Source organism: Erinaceus europaeus, chromosome 10 (assembly GCF_950295315.1).
Source record: "Erinaceus europaeus chromosome 10, mEriEur2.1, whole genome shotgun sequence".
In the NCBI taxonomy this organism is placed as follows: domain Eukaryota; kingdom Metazoa; phylum Chordata; class Mammalia; order Eulipotyphla; family Erinaceidae; genus Erinaceus; species Erinaceus europaeus.
In genome coordinates this window covers 28,718,070-28,744,335 of record NC_080171.1, presented here as the reverse complement: position 1 = coordinate 28,744,335, position 26,266 = coordinate 28,718,070, and the positions used below count along the sequence as shown (strand labels likewise).

General features: G+C 49.4%; 1 protein-coding gene across 9 annotated transcripts in view; it reads right to left on the bottom strand.

The window, feature by feature from the left end:
* Positions 1-25,511, bottom strand: part of GRIN1 (glutamate ionotropic receptor NMDA type subunit 1) — a 36,788-nt gene extending 11,277 nt beyond the window's left edge. For 3 of the 9 annotated variants that reach the window (XM_007521481.3, XM_007521482.3, XM_016187460.2), the window contains exons 1-7: positions 24,832-25,511; positions 22,709-22,843; positions 19,310-19,486; positions 17,367-17,429; positions 16,484-16,584; positions 4,272-4,393; positions 4,013-4,187 (exon numbers count right to left, since the gene is read on the bottom strand). In XM_007521481.3, coding sequence (XP_007521543.1) covers positions 4,013-4,187; positions 4,272-4,393; positions 16,484-16,584; positions 17,367-17,429; positions 19,310-19,486; positions 22,709-22,843; positions 24,832-25,089 — 1,031 coding nt within the window. In that variant the 5' untranslated portion in view covers positions 25,090-25,511. The remainder of the gene's footprint in view (positions 1-4,012; positions 4,188-4,271; positions 4,394-16,483; positions 16,585-17,366; positions 17,430-19,309; positions 19,487-22,708; positions 22,844-24,831) is intronic. The other 6 variants (XM_007521484.3, XM_007521485.3, XM_007521487.3 and 3 more) reach the window with 4 other exon arrangements.
* Positions 25,512-26,266: the final 755 nt, after the last annotated feature.

Here is a 26,266-nt window from a genome sequence, read left to right as displayed (position 1 = left end):
GGATCAAACTCAGGACCTCATGCTTGAGAATCCAGTGCTTTGTCCACTGCACCACCTCCTGGATCTCTCTCTCTCTTTCTAGTCACCACCAGGGTTATTGCTGAGGCTCAGTGTCAGTACTATGAATCCACCACTCCTGGAACCTTTTTTCATTTATTTATATTTGAATTAGATAGGACAGATAGAATTTAAAAAATATTTTTATTCCCTTTTGTTGCCCTTGTTGTAGTAACTATTATTCTTGTTATAAATGTCGTCGTTGTTGGATAGGACAGAGAGAAAAGGAGAGAGGAGAGTAAGACAGAGAGGGGGATAGAAAGATAGACATCTGCAGATCTGCTTCACCACCTGTGAAGCGACTCCCCTGCAGGTGGGGAGCCAAGAGCTCAAACCAGGATTCTTAAGCCGGTCCTTGCGCTTTGTGCCAGGTGCGATTAACCCGCTGTGCTACTGCCCAACTCCCCAGATAGAATTTTTTAAAAGAATTTATTTATTTATTCATGAGAAAGATAGGAGGAGAGAATGAACCAGACATCACTCTGGTACATGTGCTGCTAGGGATCAAACTCGGGACTTTATGGTTGAGAATTCAATGCTTTATCCACTGTGCCACCTCCTGGACCACAGGACAGATAGAATTTAAGAGAGGAAGAGGAGATAGAGAAGGAGAGACAATGAGAAACCCAAAGACCTACTTCACTTCTCATAAAGCTTCTTCCTTACAGGTAGAGAGTGGGGGTTCGAACCCACTTGTGTATGGTAACAACATGGGTACATCACAGCCCAACCCTCCTCCCTCTATATCCCCCCTCCCCTCTCAATTAGTTTCTGTCCTATCAAATTAAAGAAAAAATGTTGAGAGTGTGGGTAGATAACATAATGGTTATGCAGGTAGGTTATCTCCTACCTGAGGCTCCAAAGTCTCAGGTTCAATCCCCCAAACCACCAGCCAGAACTGATCAATGCTCTGTTTTTTTTTTTAATGTTAATTTAACTCTTTTGAAAAATAAAAAAGGCAGGGGCAAGAACCAGGGAAGTGACTCAGCAGGTAAAATGTATATATTTCATACATGAGATCTTGTTTTTGATCCCTGGTACCATATAGATGCAACGAAGACAGAGGCAGGTAGAACTCCATGGATTGTAGAGTGGTGTTTTGGCATATATCTCTTTTTCTTCTCTCCCCCCACTCCTTCTCATAAAAAAACATACAGCAGAAAAATTGGGGTGGGTCAGAGGAGACAGTGTGGTGGTTATACAAAGAAATTCTCATGCCTGAGGCTCCAATGTCCCAAATTCATCCCTTACACCACCATTAGCCAGAAACACATTTAAATAAAAAAGGAGGAGGAGAAGGGCAGAGTCCAGGAGATAGCTGACCAGGTAGAGTATTTTCACTACGCTACCTGGGGTTCTGGTTTGAACACCGGCATCACAATGGATTACCATGACTAGCACCAGAAGAGCTCCATTAGGGTGGAAGGGTGTGCTGCTTCTTTCTCTCTCTTTTCTCTGTGTTTCTTTCTACAACTAAATATTTTTTTTTATATTTATTTTCCCTTTTTGTTGCCCTTGTTGTTTTTCATTGTTGTTGTAGTTATTATTGTTGTTGTTGTTGTTAGGTAGGACAGAGAGAAATGGAGAGAGGAGGGGGAAACAGAGGGGGGAAGAGAAAGATAAACATCTGCAGACCTGGGAGTCGGGCTGTAGCGCAGCGGGTTAAGCACAGGTGGCGCAAAGCACAAGGACCCGGCATAAGGATCCCGGTTCGAACCCCGGCTCCCCACCTGCAGGGGAGTTGCTTCACAGGCGGTGAAGCAGGTCTGCAGGTGTCTGTCTTTCTCTCCTCCTCTCTGTCTTCCCCTCCCTCTCTCCATTTCTCTCTGTCCTATCCAACAATGACAACAACAATAATAACTACAACAATAAAGCAACAAGGGCAACAAAAAGGGAATAAATAAATAAAATAAATATTAAAAAAAAAAAAAAAAAAACATCTGCAGACCTGCTTCACCGCCTGTGAAGAGACTCCCCTACAGGTGGGGAGTTGGGGGCTCGATCTGGGATCCTTGTGCTGGTCCTTGTGCTTTGTGCCATGTGTGCTTAACCCACTGCACTACCGCTGGACTCCCCAACTAAAGAATTTTTAGGGTGGTGGTGGTATACCTGGTTGAGCACACATGTTACAATGCACAAGGATCCAAGTTTGAGCCCCTGGTCTCCACTTGCTGGGGGAAAGCCTTGAGATTGGTGAAGCAGTGCTGCAAGTGTATCTCTGTCTCTCTCCTTCTCTATCTTCCCCTTCCCTCTCAATTTTTATCTCTGTCCAACAATAAATAAAGATAATTTAAAAAATTTTAAAAAAAGAATGTGTGACCTGTAAGGTGACACAGTGGATAAAGCTTTGGGCTCAAAGGCATGAAGTCCTGAGTTCGATCCTCTTCATCATAAGTACCAGATAATGCTCTGATTCTTTCTCTCTCCTCCCTCCCATTAGTAAACACAAACAAGGAGCTAGATGGTGGTCATCTGGTAGAACACACATGGTACCCTGCTTGGGGAACTGGGCTTAAGCCCCAGTCTTCACCTTCAGTGGGGAGTTTTATGAGCAGTGGAGCAATACTATAGGTGTCTCTCCTCTTTTGCTCTACAGTCTCTGTCTCTCACCCTTTAGCAACAGAAAATAAAGGGATGGGGGAGGAATGGCCACTAGGAGAAATGGAGTCATGGTGCTGCACTGAGCCCTAGCAATAACCCTGGTGGCAAAATGTATATATATACTGGCAATAACCTGGTAACAAAAAAAAGAAAATAAATAAATAAATAACACACACACACATGCACGCGCGCGCTCACACACAGGTCTGCAGAATGAAAAATTAAGCCCAGGGACATTGTCCACCAGTATGGCACATGGACACATACACGAGGGCCTGGGATCATTCTTATATGCTGCAATTAATTAATTAACTAATTAATTTAGGGTGGATGTTAGACCAGCCTAGGAGGTAGTACAGTGAATGAGGTGTTCGACTTTTAAGTATGAGGTACTGAGTTCAATCCCTGGCATTGCATGTACCTGAGAGGTAATCTGGTTCTCTCTCTCTCTCCTTTCTCTCTCATAAATAAATTTTTTCCTTCTCTCCTCCTCCTTCTTTTTATTGCCACCAGAGGTTATAGCTGGGGCTATGTTCGGTGCTTGCATTATGAATTCACCACTCCTGGCAGCCATTCTTTCCTTTTTTATTGGATAGGACAGACAGAAATTAAGGGGAGAAGGAGAAAGCTAGACACCTGCAGACCTGCTACACTTGCAAGTGGAGAGCCAAGACTTGAACCCAGGTCCTTCCTTGTGTATGGTAACATGCGCGCTCAACCAGGTTCATCACTGCCCCACCTCCTAAACAAATCTTAAAAAAAAAAAAAAGTGGGGGATGAGAGCAGTAGAGGCAACCATGACTTCATTGGCATTCCAGTTACTGTGTCAGTGCGGAATGATGATCACAATGGAGATAGAGATTGTGGTGAGGGCCGGTAGTGGCACACCTGGTTGAGTGCACATGTTTGAATGCTCAAGGACCTAGGTTCGAGCCCCCGGTCCCCACCCTACCCTCCCGATTTCTGGCTGTTTCTATCCAATAAAAAAAAAATTGTGGTGGACAGGCGGTGGGGGAAAGGAGGTAGCAGGCAGGTATCTGTAGGATGTGGGTCGCAGGTTGCTAAAAGCAGTTGCGTTTTTCTGAAGTCCCCATCCACTAGATGCCACCTACCTACCCTTAGAGTCAGAGCCCATTTCAAGGGAGACCCGCCAGCTCTGAAGTCAACGGCCCCTTCGAGAGCCACGCCCACTCCAGGGACCACGCCCACTTCGAAGGATGCCAGCCCACCCGAAAATCCCACTTGCTTTGAGATGCTCCTTTCTAGGAAACACCCGTCCATCTCTGGAGCCCCGCCCACTCAAGAATTACGCTGGCTTCGAGGACCTCCGCCCACTTAAAAGGGCCCCGCCCACCTCTTGAAGAGTGGCCCGGTCTTCCAGATGTTGGTATTGCCCACGCAGCCACGCGGAGGGTCAGTGATGTTCTCCTTCTCCAGCAGTTCGTGCACTGCCTGGGCCACTACGCCCACGGCGTCGCTGATGTGAGCAGACTCATTCTTGCCGTTGATGAGCTGTAGCCCGATGATACCTGGGGCAAACGGAGCTCACACTTAGAGCCCATGTGAGTGTGGCTCCCCCTCTGCACTTGGGACCCCACAGGCCCAGCACTTACCGTCTGGTGCATAGCGCAGGGCGTTCCCCGAGATCTCACGCTCCCCCACCAGCCACACGTACCCTGAGCCAGTCATGTTCAGCATCGCGGCCGCGCGGTACACAGTGGCGGCGTCATCCTCGCTGTAGGGCAGAGGGGGGTGACCCCGGACTCCAGCCAGCCCCGCCTGCTGCTGCTTCCATCCCAACAGTTCCTCTGGAACCTAGGACGGTCCCCGCCCCAAGTCCCCAGACTCATCTGGCCAGGAGATCCCCACCTCCCAGGAAAGGTGGGGCCAGACACTCAAATTTCCCAGCATTTCCCAGTCCCCAGCTCTTGGAGAGGCAGGGTGTTGGTAGCCCCGGATGGCAATGCATCATAACAGGTTACCACTTTCCTGGAACTGGCCCCATTCACTCCTACATGTCTCCTGCAGGTAGACACATGCCCGGTTGCCCTGGGTCAAGCAGGGAAATGGACACCCAGCGCAGAGTGGTGTAAGGAACAGTCAGGTCTGTGCTTCTGGGATCAGAACCACAACTTCTCTGGTTCTCTTTGTCTAAACTTTGACATGAAGGACTGTAGGTTGGTGACATGTGGTGGGTCCCAGCCACTGGGAGTTGCCCCAAGGAAATAGGGTTCAGCTCGCCCTTCTGGAGTCTGCACAGGCTGTGCCTTCCTGTCACCAGAGTTGAGTCACCAACTGCACAGGGCACCTGGCAGGCACACAGGAACCTGAGCCCTCTGGGTGACCTCACAGGGGAGTCCTCTACACTGGGGGGCCTCTCTAAGGACTCTGCCAGCTTTCACCTCCACCTTGATTCTCAACGATTGGTCAGTGTGGACAAGCAAGCCCTCAGTGTTTGCCCTAAACTGCAGCTATTGACTGTCAACAAAGGTGCTCCAGGCACTCAGCACTAGTGACCTGAATAAAAGCATCCAGCAAGATACCCAGAAAAACCAACCTTCCATATAGTGGGGTTCTTGTGCCCACTACGTGCAGTGTCCACAGCACTTGGCAGGAAAATTGCCCACTACGTGCAGTGTCCAAAGCACTTGGCAGCTCAGGTCTGGACATTTGACTTGGTGTGGTGGGCATACACACATGCTTTATCCAATTCTACTCATGTCATCCACCAAACCAGTGTAGAGAAGAAATTCTGTATGCCCCACCAGTGCTTTCCTGGAAATGGTAGGTCCTTGGGGGTGGGTAGAGGCACACCCAGTTAAGTACACACATAACCATGTGCAAGGATCCGGGTTCAAGGCCCTGGTCCCCACCTGCAGGGAGGAAGGTTCATGAGTGGTGAAGCAATGCTACAGGTGTCTCACTTTCTCCCTCTGTATCTCTTCTTCCCCTCCAAATTTCTCTTTATACTATCAAATAAAATAAATATGAAAGAAGTAGTAGGTCCCAATATCAGCCTTGGGTAAAGATAAAGATGAAAAGTGTAGACTGGGGAGATAACAGTGGTTATGCAGAAAGACCTTCATGACTGTGGCACCCAAGTTTCCAGGTTCAAACCCCAGTGCCACCAGAAGCCAGAGTTTTGCAGAGCTCTGGAAAAAAAAGAAAGTTGTAAATGAATTCTTTGCTTCCCATAGAAAAATGGCCAAAAATGATCAGCTTATTAGGGCAGGAATATGGCTCACCTAGTAAAGCACATAGTTATCATGCTCAAAAGATCTGGGCTCTAGTTTCTGTCTACCACATGGAAGCATCGTGCAAAGGTGAAATTTCATAAGTGGTAAAGCAGTGCTGTGGTGTCTCTTCCCCATCTTTATTTTTTAAATATTATTTTATTTAGTTACTTATGATGGTGGGGGGATCCAGAGTATTTCTTTGGCACATGAGATGAAACTCAGGGGCTTGAAAATCCAATACCCTATCCACTACACAACCTCCGAAGCCTATTTATTTGTTTATTTACTAACTTAGTTATTTTTATTGCCACCAAGGTTATAGCTGTTGCTTGGTAATTGCATGACAAGTTCACTGCTGATGACTATTTTTACATTTCCTTCCTTCCATCCATCCTTCCTTCCTTCCTTCCTTCCTTCCTTCCTTCCTTCCTTCCTTCTTTCCTTCAATAGAGACAGAGAGAAATTGAAAGGGGGCCAAAGGAAACAGCATAGTGGTTTTTCAAAAGACTTCCATGTCTGAGGCTCTGAGGTTGCAGGTTCAATCTTCAGCACCACTATGTGTCGGAGCTGAACAGTGCTCTTTTTCTCTGTATCTCTGTCATTAAAATAAATAAATAATAAGAAAGAGGGAAATTGAGAGAGAAGGGGGAAGTGCAAGGGGGAAAGCTTCAGAAGTGGTGAAGCAGGTCTGCAGGTATCTCTCTTTCTTTTATTATAACTTTTATTTTTAAATATTTATTTATTCCCTTTTGTTGCCCTTGTTGTTCTATTGTTGTTGTGACTGATGTCCTTGTTGTTGGATAGGACAGAAAGAAGTGGAGAGAGAAGGGGAAGACAGAGAAGGGGGGAGAAAGATAGACACCTGTAGACCTGCTTCACAACCTGTGAAGCGACTCCCCTGCAGGTGGGAAGTTGGGGGCTCAAACCAGGATCCTTAGGCCGGTCCTTGCACTTTGCGCCACCTGTGCTTAATCCACTACTCTACCACCCGACTCCCTGGTATCTCTCTTTCTCTCCCTTTTTGTGTCCTCCTTTCCACTTAAGTTCTGCCTTTTAAATTATTTATTTATTATTGGATAAAGTCAGAGAGAAGTTGTGAGGGGAGGGGAGATAGAGAGGGAAAGAAACAGAGAGACACCTGCAGCATTGCTTCACCACTCATGAAGCTTTACCCCTGCAGGTGGCGATCAGGGCTTTGAACCAAGGTTCTTGCACATTGTAGTGTGTGCCCTTAACCAGGTATGCCTCTGTCTTCTCCCCCTTCTCTCTGTCTTTATCCATAAATAAACACTGCAATAAATAAATACTAAAAGGTAAAAAAGAGAGTTCAACGGGATCAGTGAAATTGTGCAGCTGCCAACCCTCAGGAAAAAAAAAAACACCTAGTGACAAAAAGGGGGCACTATAGGGAGTCTTTGCAATAAGTCTGCCAAAAGTCCCCATGAAAGAATGGGTCCAAATGTTCTAAGGGGGGAAGTTCCAGGGTCAAGAACACCTGGACCTTCTATGAACAACTATATGCCACCAAACTACAGAACCTGGAAGAAACGGACGATTTCCTACATACCTACCAACTTCCAAAACTAAGTAAAGAGGAAGTAGATAACATGAACAGGCCCATCACAGCTAATGAAGTTGAAATAGTTACCAAAAATATTCCCCAAAATGAAAGTTTTGGACCAGATGATTTTACAAATGAATTCTACAAAACCTTCAAAGAAGAACTAATACCTCTACTTTTAAAAGTCTTCCAGAAGACTGAAGACACTGGAAGACTCCCTTCCAGCTTCTATGAAGACAACATCACTCTGATACCAGGTACACAACCAAAAAAGAAAACTACAAACCAATATCTCTGATGAACATAGATGCTAAAATATTGAACAGAATTCTAGCCAACCAGATACAGCAGTAAATTAAAAAGACTGTTCATCATGACCAAGTGGGGTTTATCTAAGGGATGCAAGGTTGGTTTAATATATGTAAATCAATCAACGTGATCCACCACATCAACAAAAGCAAGACCAAAAACCACATGGTCTTATTGATAAATGCAGAGAAAGCCTTTGACAAAATACAACATCCCTTTATGATCAAAACACTACAAAAATGGGAATAGATGGAAAATTCCTGAAGATAGTGGAGTCTATATATAGCAAACCTACAGCCAACATCATACTCAATGGTGAAAAACTGGAAGCATTTCCCCTCAGATCAGGTACTAGACAGGGTTGCCCACTATCACCATTACTGTTCAACATAGTGTTGGAAGTTCTTGCCATAGCAATCACATAAGAGCAAGGAATAAAAGGCATACAGATTGGAAGAGAATAAGTCAAACTCTCCCTATTTGCAGATGACATGATAGTATACATAGAAAAACCTAAGGAATCCAGCAAAAAGCTTTTGGATATCATCAGGCAACACAGTAAGGTGTCAGGCTACAAAATTAACATTCAAAAGTCAGTGGCATTCCTCTATGCAAACACTAAGTTAGAAGAAGATGAAATTTAGAAATCAGTTCCTTTTACTATAGCAACAAAAACAATAAAATATCTAGGAATAAAACTAACCAAAGAAGTGAAAGACTTGTATACTGAGAATTATGAGTCACTACTCAAGGAAATAGAAAAAGACACAAAGAAGTGGAGAGGTATCCCATGTTCATGGGTTGGAAGAATTAACATCATCAAAATGAATATACTACCCAGAGCCATCTACAAATTTAATGCTATCCCCATCAAGATCCCAACCATAGTTATTAGGAGAATAGAACAAATGCTACAGATGTTTATCTGGAACCAGAAAAGGCCGAGAATTGCCAAAACAATATTGAGAAAAAAGAACAGAACCGGAGGCATCACACTCCCAGATCTCAAATTGTATTATAGGGCCGTTGTCACCAAAACTGCTTGGTACTGGAACATGAATAGACACAATGACCAGTGGAATAGAATTGTGAGCCCAGAAGTAAGCCCCCACACCTATGTACATCTAATCTTTGACAAAGGTGCCCAGACTATTAAGTGGGGAAATCAGAGTCTCTTCAACAACAGGTGTTGGAAAAAATGGGTTGAACCATGCAGAGGAATGAAACTGAACCACTATATTTCACCAAATACAAAAGTAAATTCCAAGTGGATCAAGGACTTGGATGTTAGACCACAAACTATTAGATACTTAGAGGAAAATATTGGCAGAACTCTTTTCCGCATAAATTTTAAAGACATTTTTAATGAAACGAATCCAATTACAAAGAAGACTAAGGCAAGCATAAACCTATGGGACTACATGAAATTAAAAAGCTTCTTCACAGCAAAAGAAACCACTACCCAAACCAAGAGACCCCTCACAGAATGGGAGAAGATCTTTACATGCCATACATCAGACAAGAGGCTAATAACCAGAATATATAAAGAACTTGCAAATCTCAACAATAATACAACAAATAACCCCATGCAAACAATGGGGAGAGGCTATGGACAGAATATTCACCACAGAAGAGATCCAAAAGGCCGAGAAACACATGAAAAAATGCTCCAAGTCTATGATTGTCAGAGAAATGCAAATAAAGACAACAATGAGATACCACTTCACTCCTGTGAGAATGTCATACACCAGAAAAGGTAACAGCAGCAAATGCTGGAGAGGGTTTGGGGTCAAAGGAACCCTCCTGCACTGCTAGTGGGAATGTAAATTGGTCCAACTTCTGTGGAGAACAGTCTGGAGAACACTCAGAAGGCTAGAATTGGGCCTACCCTATGATCCTGCAATTCCTCTCCTGGGGATATATCCTAAGGAGCCCAACACACCCATCCCAAAGGATTTGTGTATACATACAAATTGTTCTTGGCAGCACAATTTGTAATAGCCAAAACCTGGAAGCAACCCAGGTGTCCAACAACAGATGAGTGGCTGAGCAAGTTATGGTATACATACACAATGGAATACTACCCAGCTGTAAAAAAATGGTGACTTCACCGTTTTCAGCTGATCTTGGATGGATCTTGAAAAATTCATGTTAAGTGAAATAAGTCAGAAACCGAAGGATGAGTATGGGATGATCTCACTCTCAGGCAGAAATTGAAAAACAAGATCAGAAAAGAAAAGACAAGTAGAACCTGAACTGGAATTGGCATATTTCACCAAAGTAAAAGACTCTGGGGTGGGTGGGTGGGGAGAGTACAGATCCAAGAAGGATTCAGAGGACCTAGTGGGGGTTGTATTGTTATATGGAAAACTGGGAAATGTTATGCATGTACAAACTATTGTATTTACTGTTGAATATAAAACATTAATTCCCCAATAAAGAAATTAAAAAAAAGAACACCTGAACCTGCCACTTTCAGGGTTATAGTTTGGTCTCGGGGTGAGGGGTGTTGAACTCTGCTCCGAGGACTACAGTGAGAGATGGGGCAACACCAGCCCTGACAATCCAGTGGCCTTGTATAGACTCATGGATGCTAGTGGGTGTGTGGTTGAGATGAGTCCTGCTACTTTATTTCCAGTGACTCTACATAAAGGCATGTATTCATGCAGCTACAATTTGTATATAAAGTTATACACATATGCTTGAGTGATGGTGCAGAGTGTGTGCCATGTATACATATGCATGTTAAGTGTGTACATTCCTGTGGATAAGTGTGAGTAATTGTGCAGTGCACTGGTGGTGTGCTTGTGTGCACACACAAATGTCTTGGTGTGTATGCAGCACATGTGTACACCAAATACATACATGACATGGCTGCGCATGTGTACACAGACACATGTGTGTGTGAAGTGTGCCTCACTGTGTTCATGAACACTCAGTATAGATGGTACCGAGCTTGGGATTTTTCAATATTATGATGGTGGGAAGATACTAATGTGGTGGTCTGGGAGGTGGCACAGTGGATAAAGCCTTGGACTCCCAAACCTGAGGTCTTATATCCAATCCCCAACATTTCTTGAGACAGAGTGGTTCTCTCTCTCTTTCTCTTAGAAATTTCATTTTGGGAGTCAGGCGGTAGCGCAGCGGGTTAAGCACAGGTGGCGCAAAGTGCAAGGACTGGCTGAAGGATCCTGGTTTGAGCCCCCTGCTCCCCACCTGCAGGGCAGTCACTTCACAAGTGGTGAAGCAGGTCTGCAGGTGTCTATCTTTCTCTCCCCATCTCTATCTTCCCCTCCTCTATCCATTTCTTTCTGTTCTATCCAACAGCAATGACATCAATAACAACAATAATAACTACAACAATAAAAACAACAAGGGCAACAGAAGGGAATAAATAAATAAATATTAAAATAATAATTCTTAAAAAATTTTATTTTAACATTTTTATTTATTTCTTACTGGATAAAGTCAGAAATTGAGAGGGGGATAGAGAGGGAGACAAACAGAGAGACACCGGCAGCTCTGCTTCACCACTTGTGAAGCTTTCCCCCTGCAAGTGGGGACCAGGGGCTTGAACCTGGGCCCTTGTGCACTGTAATGTGTGTGATTAACCAGGTGTACCACCACCTGGTTCCCAGAGTGGTGCTGTCATTAATAAGTAAATAAAACTAGGATACACTTGTGATTCTGGGTAGCAGCAGCCACCTGTGTTTCCCAGTCAAAATGTTTTAATTATAATGTTTTAACTTAGGATGGGTTTGTCAGAATATAACTCCATCATAAATAAGAAATAAAGAGGGATCAAGCATATGTACATGTGACATGTGTGGCATGTCTACACATGGTGTTTGCATGTGAGCACATGTGATGTGCATATGACATTATGAACATGCTCATTTTGTGTGGAGCATACATAATGTCTGCATGTGTCTGGGCGTCCATATGGGATCACAGGATGTGCATATGCAGGGCAAGTGATTTTGTGGATATGCTGCATGCCAATGGGCACAAATGCAATCTTTTGCATGCATTTGTGGATGTGTCTGCATATACGTATCGACCATGTTTATTTATGTATGTATATGCACGTACATATGTGATGTGTGCACAGGTGGAATTACACAGGGTATGTGTATTACATGTATACATCTGTCTGCTATGACCATGCCCTCTTCTCTGGGCTGACATTTTTCTTAGCACTGTGTCTGCAAAATCTGTCCTTGGTGGGGGTTGGGAGTAGGGGCAGGTAAAACAGAGCAAACCCTTCTTTGCCCATGTGTGGAAGGAAGACTTCCCTAGGACTACAGTGTGTGGCACAAGGTCTCAATGACCAGAGAGAAGACGGTGGAGAAAGTGCTCATCCCTCTTTGGAGGCCTGGCCAGATTGGGGTACCACATTCTTGAACCTACATTTTGGGATCTTGGTTTCTTGACTTGCTTTATCCTGGATGAAGAGACACTCTGGCAGATAGCTAACTGTCCACTTGCCCATCTGTCTGTTCATTGGTCCACCTGCCCGCTCATCCTTTCTTTCCTTTTTATTTCCCATCCATCCACTCATCCTATCACATTCCTCAAAGGCCTCATGCCTGTGGCAAGTTTGGAGAAAACAAAAGGAGAGGGTCTGTAGCAGGAGATATTGACTTGCATGCCAGAGGCTCTCTGATCCCCAGTGACACATGTACTGGAGTGATGCTCAGACTTCATTCTCTCTCTCATGAAACCCTACCTCATCTTTTTTTTTTAAGATTTGTTTTATTTATTACATGAGAGACAGAAAATTTCACATGAGAAAGTACATATGAGAGAGAAGGAAACCAGAGCACAACTCTAGTACATGCAGTGCCAGAGATCAAAATGAGAACCTCAGACAAGTAAGTCTGATGCTCTAACTGTTGAGTTATTTCCACAGGCATAATACAAGAACTCTTTTAAAATAAATAAAAGAGGGAGTTGGGTGATAGTGCAGCGGGTTAAGCCTAAGTGGCGCAAAGTGCAAGGACCAGAGTAAGGATTCCGGTTTGAGACCCTGGCTCCCCACCTGCAGGGGAGTCACTTCACAGGCAATGAAACAGGTCTGCAGGTGTCTATCTTTTTCTCTCCCTCTCTGTCTTCCTCTCCTCTCTCCATTTCTCTCTATCCTATCTAACAACGATGACATCAATAACAATAATAACTACAACAACAATAAAAAACAAGGGCAACAAAAAGGAAAATAAATAAATACATAAAAATAAAAAAATAAAATAGGGCTGGGGAAAATATCACAGTGGTTATGCACCTGATTTTCAGAACTGGGGCCCCAGATCCCCTACTTACAACCTCAGACACCATAAACTAGAGCTGAGCAAAGCTTTGGTGTATCTCTCTCCTCCCTCTCTAAAATAGAGTAAAGTAAAATATTTTGAAAACTTTTCATACAGAAGGTAAAAGGCAAAGAGGGACAGAGATAAAGAAGAGAGACAATACAGTGTTGGGTAGTATGCCAGCTCCCCTGGCTTAAAGCTTCTGTCTCTAATCCTGCTTAACTAAGCACCACCCTGCCTGCAGGACATTGGTTTAATCCCCACTGGTTCATGATGTCTTTTTGCTCTGCCCCCTCTCGTAGTACACCCTGATTTGCAACAGTCACTTTTCGCTCCACCCTCTCTATGTCACATCCTGTTTCCACCCTACTTGGCGAGTATATATAGGATTGTGAGTTTAGTTTAGTTTTAGTTGGCTTAGATTGTGCTCATTATGCCAGTCCCTGTGCAGGCGCCATTATGCCGGACTAGCTTTGTGGGCAGAGACAGATGACCAGGGATTCATGGCTGAGTGGTACGTAGATCAGTCTTTATTCATGCAGAACGCAGCACAATCTAAGCCAACTAAGCTAAGCTAAACTAACTAATATACTTGCCAAGTAGGGTGTAAACAGGATGTGACGTAGAGAGAGTGGAGCAAAAAGAGATTGGTGGAAGTCAGGGTGTGACAAGGAGAGGGGACAGAGCAGGCGAGAATTCTACCACTGAACCACCAATGCCCTGGAGGGAGGGTGGTGCTTAGTTACCAGCGGTTATGTAAATAGAATACAGTGTTAAGCAGGGGGGATTAAACCAAATGAAACAGAAGGGGTTTTTAGAAGCAGAATTAGAAGCATACCAACAACTGCTCCACTGCTCACAAAGCCTCCCCTTTGTATGTTGTGCCCATGCAATGGGCCGGAGCTCAAACCTGATCCCTCATGAGTGGTGAAGTTTGCATTATATAGGGTGAGCTAGCCTCTACTATTTCTTAAAAACATGTTTTATTTGATTATTAATGAGGGAGAGAGGAAAAAAGCAGAAGGGGAGGGGCTGTCAGGAGCAGTGGAGTCATTGTGCAATCCCATAGCAATATTCCTGGTGACAAAAAAATTTTTTAATTAATATTTTTTATTAAATTTTTTTCTTTATAGTTATTCCCTTTTTTTGCCCTTGTTGTTTTATTGTTGTAGTTATTATTCTTGTTACTGATGTCATTGTTGTTGGATAGGACAGAGAGAAATGGAGAGAGGAGGGGAAGACAGAGAGGGGGAGAGAAAGATAGACACCTGCAGATCTAACTCACCGCCTATGAAGTGACTCCCCTGCAGGTGGGGAGCCAGGGGCTAGAACCGGGATCCTTCAGCCGGTCCTTGCGCTTTGTGCCACCTGCGCTTAACCCGCTGCTCTACTGCCCGACTCCCAAAATTAATACTGTTTTAAGAGGAGGGTAAGAGACATGAAATGCCAAAGATTGGACTCAGGACCCCAAACTTTAAATAACTAAAGAGGGTCTGATTATGTGAGGGCTTGGATTTGAGCTCCTGCTTCCCACTTGCAGAAGGGAAGCTTCATGAGTAGTGAAGCAACTCTGCAGGCATTTTTCTTTCTTTTTAATTTTTTTATTATCTTTGTTTACTTATTGGATAAAGATAGCCAGAAATTGAGAGAGCAGGGGTGATAGAGAGGGAGACAGAGAGACACCGGCAACACAGCTTCACCACTTGCAAAGCTTTCCCCCTGCAGGTGGGGACTGGGGGCTTGAACCCAGGTCCTTGCACATTGTAACATGTGCACTCAATCAGGTACACTACCACCTATCTCTCTTTCTCCCTCTTTATTTCCCCTTCCCCTCTTAATTTCTCTCTGTTCTCACAAAAAAAAAAAAAAAAAAAGGAAAGAGAGGAAGGAAGGAAGGGAGGAAGGAAGGAAAGAAGGAAGTCAGGCATGATTGCTAGGAGCTGTGGATTTCTAGCGTAGGCACCAAGCCCCAAGGATAATCAGGGAGGTGTTGTTTCCAGGCAGAAGCTTACAAGAAGCAAGGATTTCTCAGAGGAGGGCTGGGGTTTGTTCTGGGTGGAGCTTTTGGGGACCAGGCTTTTCTGGGGAGGAGGGAGAGGGGGGGGAACTTTCCAAGGATATAGTTTCTTCCAGGAATGGATGTGCAGCCCCTGAGCTTGATAAGGCCCTCCTTAAACCTTTCTTCCCAAGTTCTCCCTGTTGTGCCCAGGTCTAGAGGGCTGGCGTGGGCAAGTAATCCCAGGCTTTGCTGCTGTAAAACAAGGGACAGTGGGGGATCTGCACATTTTTGTCCCAGCCACCAAGAAGGGCTCTTTGCCCAGGATCCCTGGCACCTACTCCTTGCTCTCAGCCCTGGGAGGAGAGGAGTACTTGACTTTCTGTCAGAGACTTGTTGACTGCATATGTGACAGACATTGATCCTGCCACTCTCTCTGGCCCTTTGCCAGAACAGACAGTGCAGACTGGCAGTGGAGGTATTCTCTTCTCTCTCTCTCTCTCTCTCTCTCTCTCTCTGTAAAACGCTTCTTTTCTCCACTCTGGAGAAGCTTCCAGCACAGAGCAGAGTGGAGTCAGCCCACCCAGGCCCCCTGGCTCTCCCGTGAGTGGAGGGAGGGCTTTTTCTTTTCCAACTGCAGGTAGTTTGGCCCTTCCTTCCCAGGAGAAGCCAGTCATTTGCTAGTGGAAGTTTTCATTGCCAGGGGTTGGGCGGTAGTTAAGTGCACATAGTACGAAGTACAAGGACGTGGACAAGATCTCAGTTAGAGCCCTGGCTCCCCACCTGCAGGTGGGTTGCTTCACAAGTGGTGAAGCAGGTCTGAAGGTGTCTCTCCATCTCCCATTCTCTATCTTCTCTTCCTCTCTCAATTTTTCTCTGTCCTATTCAATAAAATAGGAAAGAAATGGCCACCAGGAGCAGTGGATTCATAGTGTAGGCACTGAGCTCCAGTGATAACCCTGGAGGCAAAAAAAAAAAAATGTTTTCATTGCCTGGAAGGCTAGTTCTGGAAGTGATTGGGGACTCAGACCTTGTCCAGTGGTAGCCTTATGTTCCTGAGTTCCTAACTGGTTTCCTCTTATGCATTGCCTGTCCAAATGTTCTGCCCTTCCTTCTTCCACTCTGGTAAGCTGTGCACCCACTCATTACACTCTTGGGCCCTTTCCCTGAGCCTAGCTTCCAGAGTCCTGTGTCAACCTTTACCTTCCTGAGAACAGAGGTGCATCCCTCTGCCCAGCTTAGGATGTCAGTAGCAGTGATCAGAAGTCAGGGGGTCCCAGGGCAGACAAATAGACTAATGGGGTGCTGAATTAATAGTGTGTTGTATTGCAGATGAGATGTTTTACTTGGCAAAGGCATTTTGAAGCTGAGGTTTTTGGCCAGCTGGGTGAGTGGGGGAGGCCATGGCCCATCGTACCTGGCTGAGAGGATGATGACTCGGGCTTCCAGCTCTCGTGCCTCCATCAGCAAGGCTGTCACATTCTTGGTTCCAGGGTCAAACTGCAGCACCTTCTCAGCCTGTGGTATGAGCAGAGGGTGTTAGCTGACAGCCAGGGTAAGAACACAGTGCCTCAGGGTTGAGGGTTGGCCACAGCCACTAGGAATCCCGAGACAGCTTAGCTAGGCTGCTGGCCTGCACCTGCCGCCGGTGCTGTCCACCTGCCTTACTCACACCTGGCCTGGCCTGGCCTCTTTCCTTCTTTCTGATTTTGACCTGCTTGCTCTCCTGCACCTGTTCTGCTCTCTGCTGCCTGTGCTGTCTTTTCCACCACTTACTTCCATCCTCACTTTTGCACTGAGCATGCAAGTTGAAGTGGACCGAGACTCAGAAAGAGGCGTGCAGCGGACAGGAAACAGAAGAGTTTTGGAATGCAACTGGGAGCAGGACTGGGGTGGCTTTTCCAAAACCCCGGGAGAGTCTCTCAGGCCTAACTCAGGCCCCTGCAGGAGTGGCCTAAACCAGCAGGCAGGTGGGCCTGGGTGGCTGGGATCTCCCCTGGGTTCCTCGAGGAAACCCTGGGGGTCCCAGAGATTTGCATGCACTCCCCAGAGAGCGGCTCCTCCTGTGGCCAAACCTGCCTCTCAGGCACAGGTGGAGGTGAGGCCCCGGTGGGTGGGCTGCAGTTGCCCCCTTGGCCACACTGCTCTCTCCTGATGTGGCTGCCTCTTCATGACCTCACTATCCTAAGCTCAGGCCTGCGGTGCAGCACGGCTGGGCCGGACAGTGGCCCCAGTGGCCGAGGCGCCGGAGGCCAGGGCTCCCTAGTCGGTGGGAGGCGTGCACGTCCATGCATATATACCTTGGGTCCGCGCTTGTTGTCATAGGACAGTTGGTCGAGGTTTTCATAGTTCCTTTTTTTACTCTGATGAATAATGTGCACAGAGAAAATATGCAGACACAGAAGAAGATTATAAACGGTTGAAAATGACGGCGCTAAAGCAATCACACCACCTCCTCGGCACGTCTGCAGATGGGCACGTACCTGGAGCTCGCAAACACCTGGGCTGGGGTGGGGTGGGGAGGGCTGCTACTGGGGGTGGAGGGGCACGAGGGCCAGAAAGGCACCCCACGTGGAGCTGAGCGCTTGGACGTGGTCACACTTGGGGAAAGGGCAGCCCTGCTCACATCCATGCCAGACATGTCCCTTTATGTCTCACCTGCCACGCCACCCCTGCCATGCACCTGTTGCGTGGGCCCAGAAATGCCCACCCACCCATGTCAGTCCTGAACTGAGGTGGCAGCCCTTTCCTGTGCCTGTCCCCAGTGCCCAGCCCCACCCCCTTGCCCTCCCTCTGCCACTGTGGAGATCCAGGCAATCTTGCTAATTCTGCACTCAACCCACAGGAGTTCTGGAAAGGTTGTGACAAGGGTTACTGTGCTTACTTGTGTCTTCGAGGGTGTGTTCCTCTATGTATACACAAGCTGTGGGTGGCAGTGGCATCTGAATGCTTGTGCATATGTGTCCTGTGTATGCCGTGTGTGTGTGTGTGTGTGTGTGTGTACAAACAACAGGAATGTGTCTGTGCCCAGGTGAGTGTTGGGCAGCCTCTAGGTATGCCTGGGGGTGTGGTAGGGGTGGGCAGGAGAGGGAGATTGTGAGGGTCATCCTGGGGGTGGCTGTCTTCGAGTAGGGGTGTGGCTGGTGAGCTGAGTGTGTGAGCATGGGGTGCTGTTTTCAGAAATGCAGTGCCAAGGTGCTAGAAGCCCATCTTCCCCCAAAGACCGAGTCAGTCTCCACCCCACCACCCAGAAGGACCCCCAGGACCCTCTGGCTCTTCCTCCTGGCTTCCACCCCCCCATCACAGTCCTTTACTCCTTATTGGGGCCTGTGTTGCCTTGGGGGATTTGGCAATAAGTTTGAAAAAGCTAACTCTGACTTCACAAAAGAACATTGCTGCCCAGCACCCCCTTGGTCCACCCCACCCTGAGCCCTCCCAGTGTGGGCCTCCCCCCTTCTCTGCCCTCCTTGGCCTCCACCCAACCTGGGGGCCATGTCCCGGGTGCTGAGCTCCCAGGTGAAGGAGGGACCCTGGTCTCCCCTGGTGACACCAGCTCCTAGGGCTGGTTGTAGGAGGGCAAGGGAAGGAACATGGAGGTCACCTGGACCTCCAGAAATCCTCCTTTTGGTATTGGACAGCCATAGAGCAGAGTGGGGCTGTATTTTTCCCTAGAACCAAGTTTTAATTGATGCCCCAGAAGTGGAGCTCAGTCTGGTGTGGGAAGTGGGAATCAAGAGGTCTGGTCGGATCTGAGGGGATAGGGCCTGGGAGTGGTGGGGAGTTGGGGGTGGGGGGTTGTGAGCTATGCACAGATGGGGCTGTGGTGTGTGGGGGCAACCATGAGGCAGAGGCCACCCGGAGAGGGGCGTGTGTGAGGGCATGTAAGGGTCAAGGCAGGGAGGGGCCTCTGGGGAGGTGCGGGGGGATTGGGCGTGACGGCATGGGGCGGGGCGGGGTGGAGCCTGACAAGGGTGCCGAGTGGGCAGGAATCCGATTCTGAGGCTGCGGGGCAGGGAGCTGCGGGGTGGGGAGCTGCGGGGCGGGGTGTTTGCAGAGCTCCAGGTGGTCCTGCCCTCGCCCGGCAGGAACTGACACGAAGGAGATTTGGACTAATGGCGAAAGCAAGTGAAATGAGCCAGGACAGGCCGGGGCGCGCAGACGTGGTGGCGCTGAGCATGCAGATGGAGAGAAGAGGTGTCACACGGAGCACAGACAGGCGCCCTCCGGGCCTCCCTGCGCTCACCTTGGACTCACGCTCCTCCAGCAGCGTCTCCAGGCGCTTCTGCGCCGCGCGGCCCTCGTGGTCATCGCTCACCAGCAGGATGATGTGGTTCCAGTTGTACACGCGCATCATCTCAAACCAGACGCTGGACTGGTGGGAGTAGGGCGGCACCGTGCGCAGGAAGCTCAGGTGGATGCTCTGCGGGGGGCACAAATGGCTGAAGGGAGGCCACCACTCCTCCTCACACTGCAGTCCTCACACTGCCAGAGACAATTCCAGCATCTCCACACCTGGGCCCCTGCTGTCCTCATACTAGTAAGTGACACCCCTGACCCCAGGAACTCCACTGACCCTGTACCACTGGGTATCATTTGATAGACCCCTAGATCCTGGGGTCCCCACTTCCTCCAACTGCTGCCCTCTGAATGTTGGGTGGGAGATATCACTGACCACCAAACTCCAAGGACCCTGCCTTCCCCACTCCATTTTCTTCCTCCACCCCACATCATCTAATCTGAGAGACGTGAGTTTATCCCTTGCCTCCCCACTTCCCTTGGTTTGCCTGTCTCACAGACTTGATCATCGTGAAACTGTTCTTGAGCTGACCACCCCCCCCAACACCTGCTGGCAGCCACCCCCCCCACACACACACACCTTCTACCAGACAACTTGGTCTCAGAACATTCTCACAGACATCTCCACTGGGTCACAGCTGTGTCACCACCAAATTCACTGAGAAGTGGTAGGGAAGGAGTTCATCCTATTGGGGCTAGTCTGCCATCATTTCCCTAAAACTAGGTTGTGGCTGGCACTGCCTGCTTCTCTATGGCATCAACTGGGGATTCCTAGGCCAAGGTCCTTGCTGTCTGTCCAGGGAGCACTAAACCCTCAAGTCCCTAAAGACTCACACTGAGTGGGCCAGGCAGTGAGTGGCACACCTGGTTGAGTACAGACATTGTCATGTGCAAGTGTCTCTTTCTCCCTCTCTATTTCCAACTCCCACTCCCCTCTCAATTTCTCTCTGTCCTAGCAAATAAAATAGAAAGAGAGTGAGAGGAAAAATGACCACTGGGAACTATGGATTCATAGCCTGCACTGAGCCCTAGCAATAAAGCCGGTGGCAATAATAAATAACCCACACTGAGCTTGTAGTCCTCTAAGCTCTCCAGATTTTTCTTTTTTCCATCTGCTGTCTCTGTAATCTGAGCAGGGGAGCATGTGAGAACCAGAAGTAGGAATGCCCCCCTGTTTCTGTTCACCTGGTGCTATGGTTGCAGGGAGATGTAGCTGGAGTCTTTCTTGGCCCTGACCTAGGCCTTCTTAGTCCAGGTGTTAGGCAGAGATAGTCTGTTGGGCGGGGGGTGATGGTGGGAGGTGGGATGGGTCTTGTGGGGTTGGCCCTCTTTCTGGACTAGAGGCTGACCAACCCCACTGCCAGGAAAGGAAGAAACTGTGCTCAGGGAGGAGGAGAAGCTAGAGGGCAGAGTTGAAACTCCCTTCTCGGTGGCTGAGGAGTCCATGCACTCTGAGGAGTCTGGGGGCTCTATGGAGAGGGCGTTGTTCCGACTCAGAAAGTGTGCTTTCACTTTCCCTTTGCAAGGAAAAGTGAAAAGGGAGAGACCTTTATCCTGACCCCTCCCCAACACCCTTGGGTCTGATTGGGGTCACTTGTGGACTGGGGAGATAGCAATAATGGTTATGCAAAAAGACTTTCATGCCATGCTGGAGGTACCAAAGGTCCTAGGTTCAGTCTCCTGCCCCACCATAAGCCAGAGCTGAGCAGTGCTCTGGGTTTTTTTTTCAATTGGGGTTACTTGGTGCCAGTGCAGCTTTATCTGTGACCCCAAGATTCAGAGGTGCTCTAGAAAAGATGAGGACACACCCTGGCATCCCCAATCACCTCCTGGCTCAGTCCTCCAGACCCTCAGGCTGCACAGCAAGCTGGGTATCTCCTGCCAAGTGGCCACGGAACAGGCTGCTGGTGTGCAACTTTGGCTAGAAGCACCCCCCACCCCACCCCCAGCTGCCAAAAAATCATAGGCCATAGCTGTGGGAGAGTTGTGTGTCCTCTGGCAAGTTCCCTGCTTCTGTGGGTGCAATTTTCTGCAAAACTACCTGGATTCCTTACTGTTTTGGCTGCTGTTCCAGGAGGGGTCCTGACAGACAGACCCCCACTGTGGGCACCAGGCGTTGCATGAGGCTTGTTATCAGACTAGCCGCACCCCAGACCTGCCTCCTCTGCTCATCTGCACAGGTGGAGCCCCTCCCACCTGAGTTCCCCAGGAGCACTGGAACTGCATAACTGTTATTATGCCCTCCTTCCAGACTCTTCCTCCCAGGGACCCTAGGCCTGCCCATTGAGTTGTCTGTCCATGCTCCCTGGTACCTGCCACCCATCAGAGGTATCTGCCCAAGAGTGTGGGTATGGGGAGCATGGGGCTTCATGAGGTGAGTGTCTATGTGTGAGTGTGATGGCACCTGCATGTGAGTGTGTGGATTCGAATCTGTGAGTCTGTGCAAATGTGAGTGTGTGCTACGGGTATGTGAGTGTGTGTGTGTGGGGGTGAGTTACTGTGAGTCTGAGACATGGAGTAGCTGTGGGTGTGTATGAGTGTGGCTGCGTTTGTACCTGAGACTTTGCTCACTGGAGTGTGTGTGTGTTGTAAATACATGAGTGTCAGTGGGCTTCCGTGTGCCTGAGACTTTTGATTGTGGGTGAGTATATATGACTGTGTACAAGTGCATGTTCTTGTGCATAGGGGAGGTGGTCTCTTTGTGTCTGAGGCTTTGAGTGTGAGGGTATGAGTGTGTATATGCATGTGTGTGAGTATGCTTGTGTAGCACCTTGCTGCTTCCTGACTGAGGAGCCCCTAGTTTGAGTACATCAAGACCTCAAGTGTGTGTGTGTTGTATATACATGAGTGTGAGAGGGCTTCCATGTGCGTGAGACTTTTGATTGTGGGTGAGTGTATATGAAAGTAAATGTGTGGTACGGGAGGTGGCGCAGTGGATAAAGCATTGGATTCTCAAACATGAGGTCCTGAGTTCAATCCCCCAGCAGCACGGGTATCAGAGTGATGGCTGGTTCTTTCTCTCCTTCTATTTTTCTCATGAATAAATAAATAAATAAATTCTTTAAAAAAATAAAGTAAATGTGTCGGAGACTTGGTGTGTGACTGTGCTTGTGTAGCACCATGCTGCTCCTTGAGTGTGAAGCCCCTGATCTGAGTGCTTCAAGTGTGTGTGTGTGTGTGTGTGTGTGTGTGTGTGTGTGTAAATGTGTCTAAGTTTGTGTGTGTGAGAGCGTACTTGCATAGTGTGCCACTATGACCTTAAAGAAAGGTGGAAGTCCTTGTGGGTGCCTGGCTTGTAGGAATGACTAGAGGGGCAGGCTGCAGCCCAAGCAGGTGCCCAACTTACCTTGTCAGAGTAGATGGACATGCGGGTGGTCAGTCCCAACACAGGAATCCGGTAGAAGCCAGCAGTGTAGGAGACTGGGGTGGGAGTGAAGTGGTCATTGGGGGTTGGTGGGTGGCTTACCAGGATGGCATAAACCTGTGGACAGAAGGCTGGTCAGCTGGGCAGTGCTTGCAGGTGCCCATTCAGCAGGAATACATGCTGAGCTTGGCAGGCCAGGGCAGGGCCTGGGTAGCCACTTCCACACACAGCCCAGGGCACACACCCACAGGGCAGGGTGACAAGTTCCACAGCTGTGCTGTGAGCACAAAGGAGTCAGAAATGAGTCTGGGGCAGAGCAGGATGGGAGGGAGATGGGGCTGAGGGAACACAGGAGAATGACAGGCCCCTCTTCATGCATCCCCTCTCTCTTTCACTGGAGGGGCTGTCCTTGTGACGTCCCCAAGCCTATCCCTGTCACCCCTAGTGTGGGATGTGTACCCAAGTGAGCTGACCTGAATTAAACTACCTCTCCTGTTTCTGTGAGGGGCTGACACTGCAGAGAAGGAGGGAGCTCAGGCCCCTGACAGACACCTCTGACCCTGCTCTGGTGGGAATAGTGGACAAGGGGGCTTCAGGTCTGTCCCCTGCTGGGGTTTGTGGGGAGCAGAGCTCAGTTTTGAACAGAACAAGTGTCCATGAGCTCTGACCATACCCTCAAGGAAGAGTAAGGAGGTACTGGGGGACTGCTGGCACCACCAGGGTTCAACTCCCAAGGCAAGGAAGCTTTCAGTACCTTCACAGGTATCTGCCCCAACTGTATTTTTCTCTGACCCATGGAGCCCACTTGCTGTTACAAAGGGGTGAGCAGTGGACACTGGCCTGCATGGTGATAGCAGCCAGCACTGCTCTGAGTGTCAGCTGCTGCCCCTCCACGCTTCCACTTCTGAAAGGATGGTTCTTCCAGAGGACAAAACTATGAGTGAGCTAGAGGAGGCACCACAGAAATGGTCCTTCTGGGACCCCTTTGCACCCTTCCATGGCCCTTCCCTGCCCAGATGAAGCAGGCAACAAAGTCACCAACCACAGAGGTTTCACATAGCTCTGCTCCATGTGCTGCAGGCTGGATGTGGGGAGTGGGTAGGGACTTTCTGATCAAAGCTCTGACCTGACCTAGAGATGCCAGTCAATGTTTGCAGGAGCATCTGTACTATGTGCATGTGAATGTGCAGGCGTGCCCAAGTATGTAGTGGGACATGCCTTGAGTCTGGATCTGCATGTGAGTGAGCAGATGTGTGGGCACACAAGTGCCTGTCGTTGCCATGTGCATGTGCAAATGTGAGACGTGCAGGTTGTGCATGCCGGTGTACATAGAGCATGCTGGTGTCATTCAGTACACAGCACAGAGGCAGGCATGCACATCATTGAAGCATGAGGGTGTGCGCAGCACGCAGTAGGTGGGACTGTGCTTACATAAAGGGCTGCATTGCAGTCATGGCATTCATTGGCATTCAGCAGGCAGTGGCCCAGGGGCGGACAGCTATGCAGGCAGAATCCGGGAGCCCTGTCCTCCCCCACAGTGCTGCCTGCCTTGTCCTGCTGTGCCTGCTGCCTCCCACAGTATACATGTCACCCTGCTTCCCCAACTAGGCACCGCCCACCTCAGGCCGCCCTGGGGGGGAAGGAGAGGAAGGGAAGGAAATCTCGATTTAGCAACAAAGGTGGTCCAGGCTCCTTCCTGCTAAGAGTCCTGCAAGGCGTGTGGTGATCTGGCACCATGTCTGCAGCCCCCAAATCTACCCCACATGCACAGACACACAGTGATAGGACAAATCAAAGCCACCTGCCACATGTCTACACCTGGCCAGGTCCTGGACCTTCCCCTCCCTAGGACTAGCAGGTAGTGGGCGGGGGTTCAAGCCAAGATTGCTGGCACCCTGGTCCTTGACTGACAGTGAGCCCAGTCCTCTACAGGAGGCAGCTGACTGGGGGGAGGGGGATTGTGTCTGGAGGGGAGGGTTGAGAGAGGATGGGGTGAACTGGGAAGTCAGGAGGGATAGAGGGTGAATAAGAGGGATGATAGCATGCGTGGGGGAGGAGCAGGAGCTGGCAATGAGGTACCCTAGGTGGGAGTGAGGCTGCAGTACCTGGCTGGAGATGAGGTCCTCGCACACTGACAGAGCCATCTGGATGGCGTTGGGCTTGTGGGTGACGGACGTGGCATTGAGCTGGAGCTTCCAGGAGCCGTGTCGCTTGTTGGCCTGGTTCACGGCCTCGCGGAACATCTGCTCATGCTTCCGCGTGCTCAGCACAGCTCCAATGTTGACGATCTTGGGGTCGCAGGCGGCGCGGGCGAAGGAGCAGGAGAAAAGCAGGGCTAGTGTCAGCAGGTGCATGGTGCTCATGGGCTCCGGGCAGCGCCCCGGCTCTGCGCAAAGCAAACGTGGGGCCTCGGGCGCATCCCCCGCGGGGAGCCCCGGCCGTCTTGCGCGCGCCCGGCCCGGCTGGCTGGGGTCGCCACGTCTTCCCCGAGAGCCCGAGTCCTCGGACGCCTGAGGGCCGGAGGGCCCCCCCGGGGGCGGGGGCTGTCCTGGAGTGGCGGCCCCCTCCTCGACTCGCCCCGCGCCCGGCGCTGTCCCCGGTGCTGAAACGGGTCCCGGCAGCTCCGGGTGCCCAACACCCAGAGGACACGGCGGCCGCGGCTCCTTGCGGGCTGCGCGGACCCGGGTCCCAGTGCCGACGCTGCGCGGACTGCAGCAGCTGCGGAACCGCGAGGGGTCCTTCGCCTGCTACCCCTCCCGCCGCCCCCGCTTCCCAGTGCCGAGCGGGGGCGCCTCCTGTGCCAGACTGTGCGCCTGCGTCCGTGTGAGCATTTGTCAGCGAGTTGCAGCGAGGGAGGGAGGGGGACGCTCGCGGGGGCGCGCGCGGGTGGAGGGGCCTCTGGAATCATGCCAGGGCGGCCTCAGACCGACGGGGGGGCTGAGTTTGGTGAGCCCAGAGGGGTCACTAAGTGCAGCTTTGCATGCCTGTTAACAGGACCGAATATAGCTTCCCCACGTGTGTGCATTCGCGCGCCCACGCGTGCATGAGTTCTCCCCCACAGTCAGTGATATTTTCGGGACCCCGGGGTGGGAGAAGGCCTAAGCCATGCTTTGGATAGGGTGGCGGGGAGGGCGTTGGGGGGAGGGACAGCCGCTTCTTTTCCAAAAGACCAGATGACTGGCCATGTGATTTAGGTTACGCAGGAGCGTTGAGGAAACAGCTAGGGTGAGAGTGGCTGCCCCATAATGAGCTGGTTCCTCCAGGAGAGTCCTCATTCTGGACTCAGACCGACCGTGGAGAAACCGAGACCACACGGAGTTCTGCCTGCAGCAGAGCGGATCAAGGCTAGACACTAAGTGGTACGGGGTCCCTTAAGGTGTGTCCTGCTAGGCATCTCAGAGCCTATTCTCCCCTCTCCTGCCTCTTCCCCACCCATCTCGCTTTTCCCCCATGGCTCGGCTCCTTCTTCTTACAACCCTATTTTTTTTTTGTCCCCTCCACCCCTGGAGCTGGCTTTCACCTCCCTAACTCAGAGGATGA